This window comes from Pantherophis guttatus, chromosome 2 (assembly GCF_059756535.1).
Source record: "Pantherophis guttatus breed Tessera chromosome 2, ASM5975653v1, whole genome shotgun sequence".
NCBI lineage: Eukaryota > Metazoa > Chordata > Lepidosauria > Squamata > Colubridae > Pantherophis > Pantherophis guttatus.
Window position 1 is genome coordinate 111,262,245 of NC_142064.1, and position 17,871 is coordinate 111,280,115.

Genomic DNA, 17,871 nt, shown 5'->3' on the forward strand with positions numbered 1-17,871 from the left:
TGGAGGAAACTACAAGTTATGGGGATGGACCCCAGACTTATTTTGTTGATCAGGATTCTCTATACTAATACGGCAATTAGAGTCAGATATGCAGCAAATAGGGCCTCAACAAACAGCATACCGACAACTAGAGGAGTGAGGCAGGGCTGCCTGCTGGGCCCTACTCTTTTTAACCTTTATATAAATGATATCCCAGCACAGCTGGATGATCTTCTGACGCACAGCCCCCAAATAGGCTCTAGATTTATTAACGTATTAATGTATGCCGATGACTTAGTGTTGTTTTCTAGAACCCAAATAGGAATGAAGAGACTTCTTGACAAGCTCACACGTTACTGTACTGCAAACCACTTGACTATAAATGTAGCTAAATCAAAAGTTTTAGTCTTTGGCAATAAGAATAAAAAGCACAATTGGCAGATTAATGACACAAAAATTGAGCAAGTTACCCAATATACTTATCTTGGAATTGTTTTTTCCAGTGCAGGAGGTTGGACTCCGCACCATCAACACCTTTCTCAAAAGGTCAGAGCAGGAGCAAGCCTTGTATCCAAATTAAGTAAACTAATCCAACCAACCTCCATTTTACCTCTTCGTAAAGTCTTTCAGGCTAAACTTGTCCCGATCATGCTCTATGGTGCTGAAATTTGGGGTCTTACAGAGGCCCCCATATTAGAGAGAACTCAAAATAATTTGTTAAGGAGGATGCTTGGGGTAAACAATTCCACTTCAGCTGCAGCCGTCAGAGCTGAATTGGGACATTTCTCACTGTACACCTATACAATCACTAGGGTGGTAGCCTACTGGCTAAAAATGACCCAGATGGATGCCAGCAGACTCCCCAAAATATGTCTAGAGGAACAGCAGATTTCAAATCCTCAAAGGTATTCCTGGCTAACCCGGCTGTCAGAAATATTGAACCGATATGGCGTAGGGTTCCCGTTGTGTGACACACTGAACCAAGTTAAACAGCGGATTAAAGATATACATGGGCAAATGGACATGGCAACCCTTTCAACTAATCATTCCCTTAAACTGCTGACAACAGTTAAAACAACTTTCACTCTGGAAAAGTATTTACATTTAGAAATGCCATCAGTGGAGAGACAGTTATTTGTTAAGTTTAGATTCGAACTTCTAGATACAAACGTTAGATTCGGCCGTTATCGGAAAATCCCGTATGACAAAAGAATATGCATATGTGGGGTAAACGTCGTGGAGGACACGGCGCATATAATATTCGAATGTAGTCTCTATCAAGTAAGAAAACAATATCTGTCCCCAATTATAAATAAATTTCCCCACTGGAATATAAGCCAAAAACTAGCATTTCTGTTGAGGGCTGACTCTCCTCCCCTGGTAAGAGCAATCACTCGATATCTTAAAAGAATGACAGCAATACGAGCCAGTTATATCAAAAAACATTTTATTGATTGTAAGGAAGATGAGCTCAGTTAGAGAGGAGCTATCCTATTTGGGTTATCTAGTCTTGGCAACTTAGCTATTGAAAATTGATATTGTAAAATTTTAACGTCATCTATCATATATTTTTAAATTGCTATTTTTGTAACCGTTTTACCTTTTTCCCTTTTTCTTTTCTGTTTTGTTTGAAAAGGCCTTCGGGCTATTCAATAAACTATACTATACTATACATATAAAGAAATTCTTAACACAGAGAGAGGTATATTAAAGTTAAAGCCCTTGAGAGTATTAAGGGAAGAAAGGGTAATCCAAACTTGGTTTCAGTATGTACAATTACAAACTAGATGGAGAAAAGATCAGAACATTGGTATTATACAAAGTGAAGAAAATTTGGTAAAACAAATTAGAGACCAGAGTCAAATGCATATAAAAAGGTTGTATAACATATTGATAGAAACAGACTTGGAAACAGAGTTAGTTAAGGATTGTATGATAAAATGGGCACAAAACTTTGAACAACCAATAATGATGGAAACATGGGAAAAGATATGGGTAAGAAATGTAAAATTTACACAAGCGCAAAATTTGAGAGAAAACTTTTACGAAATGTTTTATAGATGGCATTTAGATCCCAAAAAGTTAGCTTGTATGTATCTGAATGTACAATCGAAATGTTGGAGATGTGATTGTGATGACGCTACTTATTTTCATGTATGGTGGACTTGTAAAAAGGTTAAAGCATTTTGGATAAAAATTTGGTGGATTATTCAAAATATTCTTAAAAAGAGGATAAAGTTTACTCCACAGTTATTTTTGTTGGGTATAATCACGGAATGTACGGTTATAGAGACTAATTTGATCCTGAATTTAATAACTGCAGCAAGATTGTTAGTGGCGCAGTACTGGAAGAAGGAAGATTTGCCTACTACTCAAGAATGGATATTAAAAGTAGCAAATTTAGCAGAGATGGCAAAGATCTCAGTGTATTTGAAGGACTATTCAAATGAGAAATATATGATAGAATGGAGAAGATGGATAGATTATATTCAAAATAAATACCGGACTAAAAAATTTCAAATAGCTTACGAATAGATAGAGAGATGTTATTATGTATTCAAATTTAGTTTAGTAAATGGGGAGTTAAAGTATTAGAGAGATGTAAGAGGTTATAATTAATTAGTCTATGTTAGATTATGATTGTTGAATGTTATACCCTGTATTTTGCTCTGGGAAGTAGGGAAGGGGGTGGGTGGGAGGGAGAGGATTGGGGAAGGGGGGGATATATATGTAAACTTTTTAAAACTTTTCAATAAAAAAAAAGAATCATAAGGTACAACACTTAATGATAGTCATAGGGAAACAGTCAATATAAATCTTAAGGATACCAGCAACAAGGTTACAGTCATATAGTCATAAGTGGAAGGAGATGGGTGATAGGAACGATGAGAAGATTAATAGTAATGCAGACTTAGTAACTAGTTTGACAGTGGGAATTATTGAGGGAATTATTTGATTAGCAGAGTGATGCCGTTCGGGGAAAAAACTGTTCTTGTGTCTAGTTGTTCTGGTGTGCAGTGTTCTATAGCGTCGTTTTGAGGGTAGGAGTTGAAACAGTCCAGGATGCGAGGGGTCTGTAAATATTTTCACAGTCCTCTTTTTGACTCGTGCACTATACAGGTCCTCAATGGAAGACAGGTTGGTAGTAATTGTTTTTTCTGCAGATCTAATTATCCTCTGAAGTCTGTGTCTGTCTTGTTGGGTTGCAGAACCAAACCAGACAGTTATAGAGGTGCAGATGACAGACTCAATAGTTCCTTTGTAGAACTGTATCAGCAGCTTCTTGGGCAGTTTGAGCTTTCTGAGTTGGCGCAGAAAGAACGTTCTTTGTTGTGCTTTTTTGATGACATTTTTGATGTTGGGTGTCCATTTTAGGTCGTGAGATATGGTAGAACCTAGAAATTTGAAGGTCTCTACTGTTGATACTGTGTTTAATAGCATTATTTACATTTATATTTGCTAATTTTTTTGTCCATAATTTGAATAGCATCTGAAATTAATTACAATTTTAATGTTAGTATGGCTTAAAAATCTGCTGCATGAAATATATAGCTAATGGAATGCCATTTCTGTGTCTGTTTCCTTTTTCAGAACTGAAGTGTATCCCTAGCTGATGCTGAATAAATCTCATCATGGTAGCTGAAACCTTAGGCCTGGAAAGCTCCTCAATATGGGTGCTGGCACTGTTGGGAACTTTTACAGTAACTGTTCTTGGACTGGTGCACAAACTAGGACTCATTTATCAATTCTGGCATCAGGTAAAGCCATTTTACAACAAATTTGTGAAATAAAACATCTGGAATCATACATATCCAATGCATCCTCAGTGGAAGCTGTATTCTTGAAAAAATTATTCAGATAATTAAATATTTTTAGCAGGTGGCTTTTAAGAGAAAGTAAAAAATTAAAACTATCCCTAGTTTTTATATATCTGCAGTTCATTCCGCTGGCTCTGTATTAGAGAGAATTGTGGCAACCAGATTTTTGTTGTATGACTTCTGTTAGCATCAACATGTGTCCTTATCCTTTCTAGGTGGACCCTAAAAGTACCCGGCATGGTGGGGAGATAGTGGCAGAGGTGCTAAAAGCTCATGGTGTGCGTTACTTGTTCACGCTTGTGGGTGGACACATCTCCCCCATTTTGGTGGCTAGTGAGAAATTGGGCATTCGTGTTGTGGACACAAGGCATGAGGTGACTGCTGTATTTGCAGCAGATGCAGTGGCCAGGCTCTCAGGTATTGCTTTGTACTACTTTTTTCTGTGGGAGGAATACACAGACCCAATGACACTTTGTTTGAATTTTTATGTTGCAGGAACAGTGGGAGTTGCTGCAGTGACAGCAGGACCTGGAGTAACAAATACAGTGACAGCTATGAAAAATGCCCAAATGGCAGAATCTCCCGTGTTGCTGATTGGAGGGGCAGCAGGCACATTGCAGAAGGTAGACTGCTCCAGCCACTGGCTCTGAAGTTTGAAAAAGAACAAAGGCACAGTTTGCTAATATTGTTGATTTGTTTTGTTAGATACATAGGCTTTCTTCCACACCTAAATTAGCTTTTGCAGAGCATCTGTGTGGTAAACAAGCCACTTTTTATAAATATTTGTGTGCCAGCTATTTCTATGTGAAATTAGTATAAGAGTGGGCTTTCAGTTTTTTCTCTCCATTCTTCCTCTTCTCAGGGCCGAGGAGCTCTCCAAGATATTGACCAATTATCTCTATTCAAGCCACTCTGCAAATTCTGTGCTTCAGTGAACACTGTCAAAGATATTGTTCCTGTGCTGCGAAAAGCAATTGCTGTTGCCCAATGTAATACGCCAGGTATGTCCTTGTTTTACTGACTTGAAATTAATCTGGCCTGTTTGCCCATAATTACAGTTTCTAAGCAGAGGGAGTAGCTTGGTAGGAGTGATTGCTGGCATACTTCTGTCCCGTTTGCTAGGATGTTTGATTTAGATCTCTTTTTGCTTTCGTTACCTATCTTGGAAATCAGGAAGTCTTTCCCTTAGGCCAGTGTCATTGTTATATACTGGTACAAGCTAAAACAAAGTAAAAATTTCAAGAACTTACCCATAGCAACTTGGAGACGCTTTGAAGAAACACGTCTTTTATTTTAGCATAGCACTTTTTATTTCTGAATAGTACCCACTCCCAGCAGTGTGTTTGCCCATCATTTGAAAAATAACTCGGTCTGGGGTTTGCAGCACATCTTTCACACATCTCCTTGGCTCTTAATCTTCCCATTTAATGCTCAGAAGTAGACTCTCAACAAGTCTGGAGACATTATTTGTGTATTTGGGAGGAATACATTGGTATATTGAAGTACATTTCAAGACAATCTTCCCTCTCTTCTGTTGTAAAATTGCTTCAGTAGCTTTATGCCATGCCTTAGAATAGGGGTCCTCAAACTTTTTAAACGGGGCCAATTCATGGTCCCTCAGACAATTGGGTGGCCGGATCGGCTGGGTGGGCGTGGCTAGGTGGTCATGTGACTAGGTGGACATGTAGGTCATGTGACTAGCTGGGCATGGCCAATTTAACAATCCATTGAACAATGCACACAAATTAAACTTTAATTTGTTTTGCTCCTGGGGGTGTTTTATTTCCTTTTGTTTGCATGTTGCTCTTTTGGTTGCCTTTTCTTTTTACTAGATTGTTTTTTCAGTTGTTTAGGAGTCTGGTGGTCCACTTCAGGAAACTCAGTTTTGCAGCAATTCTTCTCAGCCCCAAGGAGCTTGAGAAATCTCTCTTTCTCTCTCTCTCTTTCCTTCTCTTTCTCTTTTCTCTCTCTTTCTCTCTCTCTATCTCTCTCTGTGTCTGTCTGTCTCTTTCTTTGTCTCTCTCCCTCCCTCTCCCCCTCCCTCTCCCCCTCTCTTTCTGTCTCTGTCTCTCTCCCTCTCTCTTTCTCTCTCACTTTCTCTCTCCCTCTTTCCCTTCCTCTCTCTCTCCCCCTCTTTCTTTCTCTCTCCTTCTCTCTTTCTTTTTTTCTTTCTCTCTTTCTTTCTCTCTCTCCCTCTCCCCACCTCCACAAGCATCCTGCAGGCTAAAAACAGGCAAAAACAGCTTGTTTTTTGGCCAAAAATGGGCCGTTTTTGCCGGGTTTTTTGCCTCCTTTTACACCCCCACCTCCATAAGCATTCCGCAGGCTAAAACCAGGCAAAAATGGGTCATTTTTTTGGCCAAAAACAGGCCATTTATGCCTGGATTTTTGCCTCCTTTCACCCCCTCCCCACCTCCATAAGCATTCTGCAGGCTAAAACCAGGCAAAAACGGCTCGTTTTTTGACCAAAAACAGGCCGTTTTTGCCTGGTTTTTTGCCTCCTTTCACCCCCCCACCTCCACAAGCATTCTGTAGATCAAGATTGTTGAGCTTAATTTAATTTAATTTAATTAATTCAATTTATATGCCGCCCTTCTCCGAAGACTCAGGGCGGCTCACAATACATTTTAAAAAATCATTATAAAAAAACATTAAAAAATTAAAAACATTAAAAACTCATTCACGCCATTCATGGCCGGATCTCGCCAGATCACAAGAGCGAGATCAACGGCCCCAGGCCTGCCAGAAAAGCCAGGTGTTCACCACTTTTCAGAAGGCCAATAGGGTGGGGATGGTCCGGACCTCAGGAGGTAACTGGTTCCAGAGAGCTGGGGCAGCCACAGAGAAGGCCCTCCTCCGCGGGCCCGCCAGCCGGCATTGTTTAGCTGACGGGACCTGGAGGAGACCAACTCTGTGGGATCTTACCAGTCGCTGGGAGCTATGCGGCAGAAGGCGGTCTCGAAGATAACCTGGCCCTGAGCCATGTAGGGCTTTAAAGGTAATAACCAACACCTTGAATTGTGCCCGGAGTCCAATAGGGAGCCAGTGCAGCTCACGGAGAATTGGTGTAATGTGGGTGCATCTAGGTGCACCCACGATAGCTCGCACAGCTGCATTCTGGACCAACTGTAGTCTCCCAACACTTTTCAAGGGTAGCCCCAAGTAGAGCGTGTTGCAATAATCTAACCGTGAGGTGACAAAGGATGAGTGACTGTGAGGAGAGCCTCCTGATCCAAGTAGGGTCACAATTGGTGCACCAGGCGAACCTGTGCAAAGGTCCCCCTAGCCACAGCTGTCAGATGTTGCTCTAATCTTAGCTGTGAGTCTAGGAGGACACCCAAATTGCGAGCCCGTTCTGAGGGGGACAATTTCTCCCCGCCCCCGAACCAAGGATGGACAATCAACATAGTCTTTAAGAGGCAATACCCACAGCCACTTGGTCTTGTCTGGGTTAAGTCTGAGCCTGTTGACTCCCATCCAGGCCCTCACAGCCTCCAGGCACCGGCACATCACATCCACCGCATCACTGAATTGACGCGGGGTAGAGATATACAGCTGGGTATCATCCGCGTATTGCTGATACCTCACCCCGTGTCGTTGGATGATCTCACCCAGCGGCTTCATGTAGATGTTAAATAGGAGAGGAGAGAGGACCGAGCCCTGAAGCACCCCGCAAACGAGGGGCCTAGGGGTCGACCTCTAACCTCCTACCAACACTGACTGTGACTGACCAGAGAGATAGGAGGAGAACCACCGTAACATGGTGCCTCCCACTCCCAGCTCCCTTAGTCGTCCCAGAAGGATACCATGGTCAATGGTATCGAAAGCCGCTGAGAGGTCAAGTAGCACCAGGATGGAGGAATGACCCCCATCTCGGGCTCGCCAGAGATCATCCATCAGCGTGACCAAAGCAGTTTCCGTGCTGTAGCCAGGCCTGAAGCCAGACTGAAAAGGGTCTAGATAATCCGTTTCCTCCAATGACTGCAGGAGCTGAAGTGCCACCACTTTCTCTACAACCTTTCCCACAAAGGGTAGGTTGGAGACTGGACAAAAGTTCTTTAATTCTGCTGGATCCAGGGAAAGCTTCTTGAGGAGGGGCCTTACAACCGCTTCCTTTACTGGTGGCGGGAAGGCCCCTTCCCTCAAGGACACATTAACGAAAGCCTGGAGCCAGCTTTGTGTCACCTCCCTGCTGGCCAAAACCAGCCAGGAGAGGCACGGGTCCAACAAACAGGTGGAGGAACTCATCGCTCCTACAGCCTTGTCCACTTCCTCAGGAGTCACAGGCTCAAACTCATCCCACACAATGGGACTAAGACCTGCCCCCATCATCTCGGTTGGAATTGCCCAATCAGAGTCCAAGTCCATCTAAATCTGAGCGACTTTATCCGACAGAAACTGCACAAATTCCTCAGCTCTACCCTGCAAGGGCTCCTCCACTCCCCCTACATTAAGGAGGGAGCGAGTCACCCTAAATAGGGAGGCTGGGCGTGAATCAGCGGATGCAATAAGTGCGGAAAAAGGCAAACATTTTGCCGCCCATCTCGCCACTAAATAAGTCCTAATAAAGGCTGTTAAGAGTGTTCGGTCAGATTCGGAGTTATTGGCCCTCCAGCGTCGCTCTAGACGTCTCTTCTGGCGCTTCATCTACCGGAGCTCCTCGGTCAACCAGGGAGCTTTCTTGGATCTACCACCATGGAGAGGTCGCAAAGGCGCAATTCGGTCCAGTGCCCCAGATGCCGCCCTATTCCAAGCAGCCACCAGGGACTCAGCCGGACTGTGGACAAGGGAATCAGGTATCTCCCCAAGCTCCTTCTGGAACCCTTCAGGATCCATTAGGAACCTGGGGCGGAACCACTTAATCGGCTCCGCCTCCCTGCCTCCCGAAGGCAAGTCCTGTGCTCTGCTGAAGGGTGGGTGGGGCAATGTGGGCAGTGCAACCTCGTGGTGCTCCGTGGGCTGGATTAATTGCTTCAGTGGGCTGCATGCGGCCCGCGGGCCATAGTTTGAGGACCCATGCCTCAGATCAGATACAGAGAAATGCCATAGCTACCCAGTAGAAAATTCACACTTCCAAAACTAACATTTCTGGAATTTCTTGGATTTGGAGGTATTGGGCAACTACTGTCTGGTTTCCAGCCTTTGAGCATTTATAACATTGGTGAAGATTGTCCAATGGAAGACAGACCACGTGTTTTAGCAGTTTTGTGATAAGAATGGTCATGATCTTGGCAGGAAAGTGTGCTTACTTAATGTTTATTGAAGGTAAAAGATATTCCATCTTTAAAAAGAGTCTTACTACTGTGTTTCCACAAAAATAAGCCCTAGCATGATTTTTTAGAATGCTCCTAATATAAATCCCAGTTAAGATTGTCAACCCTTGGGGGGTGGGCATGCCAGCACAGGAAGCAGCGAGCACTTGGGGGCCGACAGTGTCTGGCCACTGCCTGCTGGCCGCTTGGCCAATGCCCCCGGGCTGTGCAATCTGTACAGCGCAGGTGAGTCCGAGTGCTGTGACCACTGGCCTGGCCCTCAAAGCAGCAGGCAGAGGCAATGGTGCTGGGGGAAGGCATGTGATCCGGCTGCCAGATGTGACGTGCGGCAAGGAAAGACAGATGGTGGGACAGAGTGGGTAGCTGGCAATGGGAGACTCATCCTGCTTGTGCATTGGAGCTGGAGGATGATGTTGGACAGTGGGTCCAAGCACGTGGGGCCACGGCATGGCACCACCCTCACCCTGCTATCTGCTTGCCTCCTCTGTTCAGTGATAGTACTGTAGAACCTCATCAACAACAAGATTGCCAACAGAGATGCCGAGAAGAAGGAGGGGCAGGAAAAGGAGGAGACTAAGTAGGAGAGGAAAGATGACAAGGAAGAAAATGAGGCCAAAAAGAAGAGGAGAAGGAGAAGAAGTAGTATTAGTAACCAGGTTTTCTATTTGTAAATTAAAAGCATTAAATTGCACCAGGCTGCTCTGGCTGAAGGTTCTTTCCTGTCAGTGGCTTGGGAGGGACCGAGAGCCAGATGAGTTCATGGCTGCCTGAAATGTTCTTGCAGCGGCTGCTGGACATGGAATGGGCGGCCCCATGCCTCCGCCTGCTGCCGGTGCTGCCTGCAGCAGTCCCAGTTGCTACAAGCAAGTGGCGAGCGCGTCAAAAGAGAAAACCGGTACTCATCTGCCATCCCTTGCATTGCGGAAGGCGGCGAAATGTAGAGAAGAGTCACCTTCCCTTCGGGAAAGAGCCAAGAGGTGTTTTAATAGCAGGTCAAGCCAGTTGTTATTCAGATGACATCCCAGCGTGTTTTGGAAGGGAGAAGGCGCAGCTCCTATTGCCCATGCTGGGGTTTTAATGGCGGTGGCAAGAGACTGCAGGATTTATTTTAAAAAGAGAGAGAGAGCGTGCACGCTCGGCCTCCCACCAACCTCCCTTGAATACCATTGACCCTTATTTAATCCTAAACGGGGGCCAAGCACACAAAGGTGGCGGCATGGCCCCACCCCTGCCCAGACCCCTGCGTCGCCTCTAGTCAGGCAGAGAGTTTGGGTACAACAAACACAACATGTGCGCATGCATGAGAATGAGTGGCTTTTTCCCAAAGGAAGGGTGGTTCTTTATGTTTCGCCACCTTCTGCAATGCAAGGGGTGCTGGGCGAGTTCCGCATTTCGCTTTCAATGCACTCGTCGCTTGCTTACAGCAACTGGGACTGCTGTGGGTTCTTCGGGGTGGCCTGCGGGCTTTCCTGGTTAGTAGAGGATGAAGCCTGGGATCATCGGTGCTGATATTGTAACCTTGTTAAGAATCCGGGAGATGGGTGGAAATCCAACATTTCTTTCAGCCTGCTTTCCTAGTGATCGGACTAGTCACCTTTCTCCACTGAAAGACACATGCATGTATGTCACATGTATGTATGCAATATGCACTCACAGGTGAATCTGGAGAATCGTCTTCCAGCTCCACCGCACACACGGGACAAGCCTCCCGCAGCCACCCTGTGAGGACCAGCTTCTCCCCCCCCCTTCCAAGAAAGTATGAACTCTTGAGAACTTTGTATTTCAAAAGGAACCTTTTATTGAAAGGGATGAAAGCAAGTCAAAACTCAAAGCAGGCTCTGGGGTCCCTCAGGGCATGCAGTTCAGGATAAAGAAAATTAGGAACCCCCTCCCCACCTTCCAGTGTGGATTCTGACCTATCCGCTATGTAAATACAAATTGCACCAAGCCTCTCTGAGAAACAGATACGAAGAGCTTCTCAGGGTCATTTTACAATCCACTCATTTCCCCCCCACCTTTCTCTTCATTTCTCAGGGTGTGAGAATTCTTTAGGCATTCCTGGCGCCAGGAAACGGTTATAAATCAGGTTAAAGTTTATACAAAGAGGATCAGGCAAGAAATTGGATACTTAGGACACTTAGGAAAAGAACTAAATGTGACAACTCCAAATCCCCCCCCTTCTTCCATGAAGAATGGTAGATACACGGATCTGACACATCCGCCCGCTCCGTCCCACCATCTGTCTGCTTGCCATGCAGCGCATCTGGTGGGTCGGATCGTGTGCCTTTCCCCCGTGCTTCTGACTCCGCCTGCTGCTTTGAGGGCCAGCCTGGCAGTTGTAGCACTCGAATTCACCTGCGCTGTATGGGCTGCGTAGCCTCAGAGTGTGCTGGCCAAGGGGCTGGTGGGCTGGTGCTGCGGCTGCTGCTGGACACTGTTGGCCCCCATGTGCTCGCCTTCTCTTGTACACGCACTGAGGGGGTGGCACCTGGCTTGGTTGATCACCCTGATAACATGTTTTCCCGAAAATAAGCCCTAATGTGTCTTTTGGAGCAAAATAAAATAAATGACCGAGTTTTATTTTCGGGGAAACACAGTAATATAAAAAAAAATTGATTATAAATGTCTTTGCTTGGTAACAAATAATAAAGATTGGATGCGCAATTGTCTGATCCAATGAAGAAATTAAACGAAATATGTATTGTTTGACTTTTTAATAGCTTTATTTTGTCATCTTGCTTCACAGAAGATACTAGAATTGCCTTTTCTGTATTAATAATAACTGATGGTTCTTAACAATTGAGGGCAAAAAATCAAATATTCCATCAGTGATAATTTTTAGAACAGTATGTGACAGCTGGTAAATTGTTTAAGACAGTAGGAATGAATACTCATTGAATGGTCTCATGAAAACCATATTTTTCTAGCATGTTGACATTGTAAAATGGATTGTTTGTTTACACCCGCCTCATGGTTAAGTGACTGTATAAGACATAAGGTTAAGTGACTGTATAAGACATAATAGTGCTATATAAGATACGGTTATTCATTTAACTACAGATTTTTCTTTTAACATTATATCTTCCACTAAAAACTTTGTTAATCTTACAGGCCCTGTGTTTGTAGAGTTTCCTTTGGATATTCTATATCCTTATCATTTGGTTGAGAGAGAGATACTTAGGAATGCTTTTCCCAAGAGCCTGAAAGGAAAGGCCTTGAACTGGTGAGTTGTGAATTTTTGCTATCAGGAAAGATTTTAATGGATCAGTTGGCTCAAAGAAAGCCCAATGATAGATTGTTGCAGTATAGAAAATCAAGGGGAAGTTCATTGATATGTGCATTAGATGCTGCTATGGAATATTTTTTGTCATATATATGTATGCATACATAAGGTAAAGGTTCCCCTCACACATATGTGCTAGTCATTCCCGACTCTAGGGGGTGGTGCTCATCTCCATTTCAAAGCCGAAGAGCCCACGCTGTCCGAAGATGTCTCTGTGGTCATGTGGCCGGCATGACTAAACGCCAAAGGCACACGGAGCACTGTTACCTTCCCACCAAAGGTGGTCTCTATTTTTCTACTTGCATTTTTTACATGCTTTCGAACTGCTAGGTTGGCAGAAGCTGGGACAAGTAATGGGAGCTTACCCCATTACGCGGCACTAGGGATTTGAACCGCTGAACTGCTGACCTTTCGATCAAGCTCAGCGTCTTAGCTACTGCGTCCCTTATGCATACATACATCTATGCATGTAAACACATACTGTTTCTGATCATTTCTGGATTTTGTTTCTGATTGTTCAGGGAAAGTATGAAAAAAGACTAATACAATTCCAGGTAACCTACATTATTTTTCTTAGATTTTTTTAAAATTAGATCTTCCTGACAATCTCTTTATCCCAGGGGTCTCCAACTCCTGGGCCTTAGTCTACTACCAGGCCATCTTCTGTTTGGAATTTGACTGCACAAATGGCTGGCCGGAGCACATGCAGTGGCCCGCTACTTGTGCAAGGACTGTGTGCACGTGTGCGTCAACTGCCACTCACGTGGCCCAGTTTTTCCCCCCTCAGTCAGGCTGCCAAGCCACAAAAGTTGGAGACCACTGCTCTAGACTAAAACAAGCATAAAATTTGAAAAATTTCTCTTGTTTAACCCTTTTTATAGGACAGTTTCTAAATTTGGCTGAGTATTTTAAGAGAACTGTCTTACAGTGCATACTTAAATGCAACATATTTCTCCAAATTGTAGAAATAATAGCTTCTGCATATTTCCTGTTCTTGCTTTGGATTCTATGTTCTATGTGAGATGTTATTGGCATCCACTTAATTTAAAGGCATAATTTCCTGGGATAACATGGTGACTTTGTGAGCCCAGGAAAATTTGCAGCTTTAAGGAGCCAATGCCATCTCTAAAGCAACTGAGCATCCTGATTGACAGTAGTGACAAGGAATGCTGTTTACCAGTTTAGACTAATCTGCCAGATGTGAAGTTATTTGAAATAATTAGTTCAAATCAATAAACCATTTTTAATCATTTTAAATTAGATTTTTGTGGTCTGTTCTAAGGTGAGCTACAGGTAGGCTAGATTCAAAATTCCAATAGGTGCAGAAGCAGAGCATGCAGCAGCTATTTTGTTCCAGTTGCAGGGGAATCAAATTAATTTCCAGGTTATTTTCAGGGTGCTGGCAGTTCCTCTATAACTTTAAATCAGAATTTGATAATTTTGTAAGCAACAAGAGCACTTTTTCTTTACTAGATTCATGTAATAAATCTTAGCTCGCTGTAATTTACATACTTCCTAATCTTGCAAAAAATAATTACTGCTATCTTATTATTACTGTCAATTTTCTCCTGTAGGCCAAAGATTTGTAGTATGGCCATATATGATCCCTGCATTCTGATTTTATGTTTTATAATCTAAATCTTTTTTTATATCTTGTATATCTTGTACTGAGAATATCTTCCTGCTATTTAATAATGGACTCTTGACTGTATCCAACCCAATAGAATATTAAACAGAATAACAAAATAACAGAATTGCAAGGAACCTTAGAAGTCTTTTAGTCCAACCCTTTGCTCAAGCAGGAGACCCTATACCATTTCAGACAAATGGCTGTCCAGTCTTATCACTTTTCCAGTGATGGAGCATCCACAATTTCTGAAGGCAATCCGTTCCATTGTTTATTGTTTTCACTATCAGGAAATTTCTCCTAAATTCTAGCTTTCTTCTCTCCTTGATTATTTTCCAACCATTGCTTCTAGTCTTGCCTACTGTGCTTTGGAAAATAGTTTTCCCCCTTCTTTTTTGTGGCAGCCACCTAAATTTTGGAACACTGCTATCCTGTCACTCTTCTTTTCATTACATCATGGATGTCAAACTCAATTTCATTGAGGGCTGCATCAGGAGGGCTGGGCAGCCCTGGCTGACTGGGTGGGTGTGGCTGACTGGGTAGGCGTGGCCAGCTTGACGCCATCACGGCGTGGCTGACTGGGTGGGTGTGGCTGATGGTGGGTGTGGCCAGCTTGACATCACTCCCCAAACTGTTGCCATGTTTCCTCTTCGCATTGGGTAGACTGAGCCGAAGCCACGCTGGCCTGATGTTTCTTCTTTACATTGGGTAGACCGAGCCGAAGCCACGCTGGCTCGATGTTTCATCTTCGCATTGGGTAGACCGGGCTGAAGCCATGCTGGCCTGATGTTTCCTGTTCACATTGGGTAGATCAGACTGAATTGACTCAGGTAGACCGGGTCAAAGCAACATGGGCCAGCCCCTTACCTTTTCCAAGATGGCTCCGTGAGCCAGATCTGACCATATTGCGGGCCGGATCTGGCCCATAGGCCTTGAGATTGCATTAGACTATCCATACACAATTCCTGCAATTGTTCTTCATATGTTTTAGCCTCCAGCCAGCTAATCATCTTTGTTGCTCTTCTCTGCACTCTATCCAGAATCTCAGTACCTTTTTTATATTGTGGTGACCAAAACTGGATGCAGTATTCCAAGTGCAATTTTACCAAGGCCTTATAAAGCAGTTTCATGTTATCTTGTTTCTATCCAGAGGTGGAATTCAGCCAGTTCAGACTGGTTCTGGCGTACTGGTAGCGGAAATTTTGAGTAGTTCGGAGAACCGGCAGATACCACCTCTAGCTGGCACTGCCCCTGCCATCCCGGTTGCCGCTCGACCCTGCCTGCCTAGGGGTCCCCAACCCCAGGGGTCCCCAACCCCTGGTGTTCTGTCCAGCACAGTTTCTTTACAAGTTGTTCCTGTTGCCATTGGCCGTACCGCGGTTACGTCACGCGTGCGAGAGATTCCCTGTTAATGATTGGCTAGAGCAGCCGAGCTCTTACTATATAAGAGCTGTCAAATGCCGGGTAGAGTTCAGCCGGCTACCAGTTGTGTATTGTGAACCAATAAAGAGTTCTTGTTGATTTCACGCATCGCCTCAGTCTATGCTCGGTCATATATAACACTAGAGGTACGCAACCCAGGGGGAATGACCACCCTATGCCCCCACAAAAGGCAGCCCCAGTGGACAGAAAGTTCATGTTGCCGGAGCCTGAACGGCTTGAACCGTTTGGCCACTTGTCCTAATGGCCATCCTCTACTCACCCAGTCAAGCACCTGCGCTAAAACGGGGTCGTCTACTGAGTGGGCCGCAACATCGGTTGCAGTTAACGGAGGGGACAGCTCCTCCACAAGGAGGATGGAGGAGGCCGGGGCAGGGTCCAAAATGGAAAGGGGCAAAGGGCAGCGACAGCGCGTCAGTGTGTGCAATCTGCTTACCTGGATGGTAGACCAGGGTGTAGTTATAGGCAGCTAAAAACTCAGTCCAACGGGACATTCTGGGGGAAAGTATTAAAGGGGTTTGGCAGTCCCCTGCTAGGAGTCCTAGAAGGGGTTTATGGTCAGTCACCAATTCGAAGTGCCGGCCATAGATGTAATCGTGGAACTTCTTGACAGAAGCCACAGCAGCTAGAGCCTCCCTGTCTAACTGACTATACCTACGTTCGATTGATGACAGAATGCGCGAATAGTAGGCAATAGGAATTTACAACCCATTTGGAAACCGATGACTAAGAACGGCCCCTATGCCAAAAGTGGAAGCATCGGCTGTTAGAACGAGAGGAAGGTGAGAGCTGTACTGTACAAGGACAGCAGATGATGTTAGTAAATCCTGGACAGCTCGGAAAGAGCGGGACTCAGCCTCGCCCCAGGATCATGGCGTGTCTTTACCTAGGAGATGGTGAAGAGGTTCGGCAACAGTAGCTTTATGGGGCAAAAACACGCTATAAAAAATGAGGAGCCCCAGGAAAGCTTGCAGGTCAGCCTTGCACGTGGGAGTGGCAGCGTGTTTTATAGCCGCCACCTTGGAAGGAGTGGGGTGAATACCAGTGATATCCATTAGGTAACCCAAAAATTCCACCCGTGGCATGCCAATTAGACACTTAGTTTTTTTCAATTTGAGGCCAGCCTTCCTGAAACAGAGAAGGACGGCCCTGACACGGCTGACGAGCTCACTCCGACAAGAAGTGGAGATGAGCACATCATCGAAGTACGGCACAACCCCAGGGAGTCCATGCAGGAGCCGTTCCATTAAGTTTTGGAACAACCCCGGAGCAATGCTTATTCCGAATTGTAGGCGCCTGCATTTAAAGGCCCCCCGGTGGGTTACAATAGTTTGAGCCTCGGCTGAGGCATCATCCACTGGGAGGTACTGATAAGCCTGGGCCAGGTTTAGCTTAGCAAAAATGGAGCCTGACCCGAGGGAGTGGAGCAACTGTTGGACTACCTGTAACGCCCTGTTCAAGGTACATTTAAAATCCGCGCAGATGCGGACTGAGCCATCCAGCTTGATAGGAATAACTATTGGTGTTTCCCACCGGGAATGGTCAGTGGGTTTTAACATCCCTTGAGCAATCAGCTTATCCATCTCGGCTTCAACCTTTGGATGGAGGGCAAGAGAAACTCTCCGGGGCTTCAGTCTAATGGGGGCAACGTTGGGGTCTAAATTTAGCGAAATCGGGGAGCCCACATATTTACCCAGAGTATCATTGAAAACATCACTGAATTCTCTGGCCAACACATCAAAATCGCTCTCCGAGGTTGTTGAGTGGATGCCTGAAATGGCAAGGCCCAGGGAGCCAAACCAATCTAATCCTAACAGACTGGGGAGGGAGCCGTCAACCACGATTAAAGGGAGGCGGCCAGTAAAACTATCTTTTTCAACTAGGAAACGACCATGCCCGATAATGGGAATTCGGTTGCCCTGATAATCTCGAAGTTTAACAGGGCAGGGGTGTAGCTGATTTTTCTGTAGGCTAGGCATCATTTCTTTGAGGGTGGTCCAGGAGACAATAGATTTAGATGAGCCGGTGTCGACTTCCATCCGACAAGGAACCCCTTTGATCTTTACGGTCAGGAAAAGCTTATTCAAATGCTCAGGGTAGCCATGAGGGGTTGTCACTTCTGTGACCCGCCAGCCACGAAAGATGGCAAAACAGTCTTCGCTGCTGTTGACCGCTGCGCCCTTGGGTCTAACTTTGGGTGGCCTCTGGTTTCCCGAGCGGCAAACCCGTGCAATGTGGCCCAGCTTGCTGCAACGTCGGCAGGTTGCTGAACGGAACCAGCAAGTAGCTCTGGAGTATTTATCGCCGCAACTTAGGCAGGAGGACGGAGGAGGGTTTTTTTCGGTTGGCCGCTTCCCTTTTGTAGCGGACGCCTTAAGGCGACTGACCTCTGACTCCCCTTCATCGTCCTCGGAGGCAATGTCCTCAAAATGGGCAGGCGCGGCTTGGCCA

General features: G+C 45.0%; 1 protein-coding gene across 5 annotated transcripts in view; it reads left to right on the forward strand.

Annotated features, from left to right (window-relative positions):
- The window catches only part of HACL2 (2-hydroxyacyl-CoA lyase 2), a 52,326-nt gene that overhangs the window by 16,598 nt on the left and 17,857 nt on the right, over positions 1-17,871 (forward strand). For 3 of the 5 annotated variants that reach the window (XM_034437823.2, XM_034437826.2, XM_060683438.2), the window contains 5 exons: positions 3,571-3,737; positions 4,013-4,214; positions 4,293-4,420; positions 4,660-4,798; positions 12,182-12,293. In XM_034437823.2, the coding sequence (XP_034293714.1) occupies positions 3,612-3,737; positions 4,013-4,214; positions 4,293-4,420; positions 4,660-4,798; positions 12,182-12,293 (707 nt within the window). In that variant the 5' untranslated portion in view covers positions 3,571-3,611. The remainder of the gene's footprint in view (positions 1-3,570; positions 3,738-4,012; positions 4,215-4,292; positions 4,421-4,659; positions 4,799-12,181; positions 12,294-17,871) is intronic. The other 2 variants (XM_034437825.3, XM_087888500.1) reach the window with 1 other exon arrangement.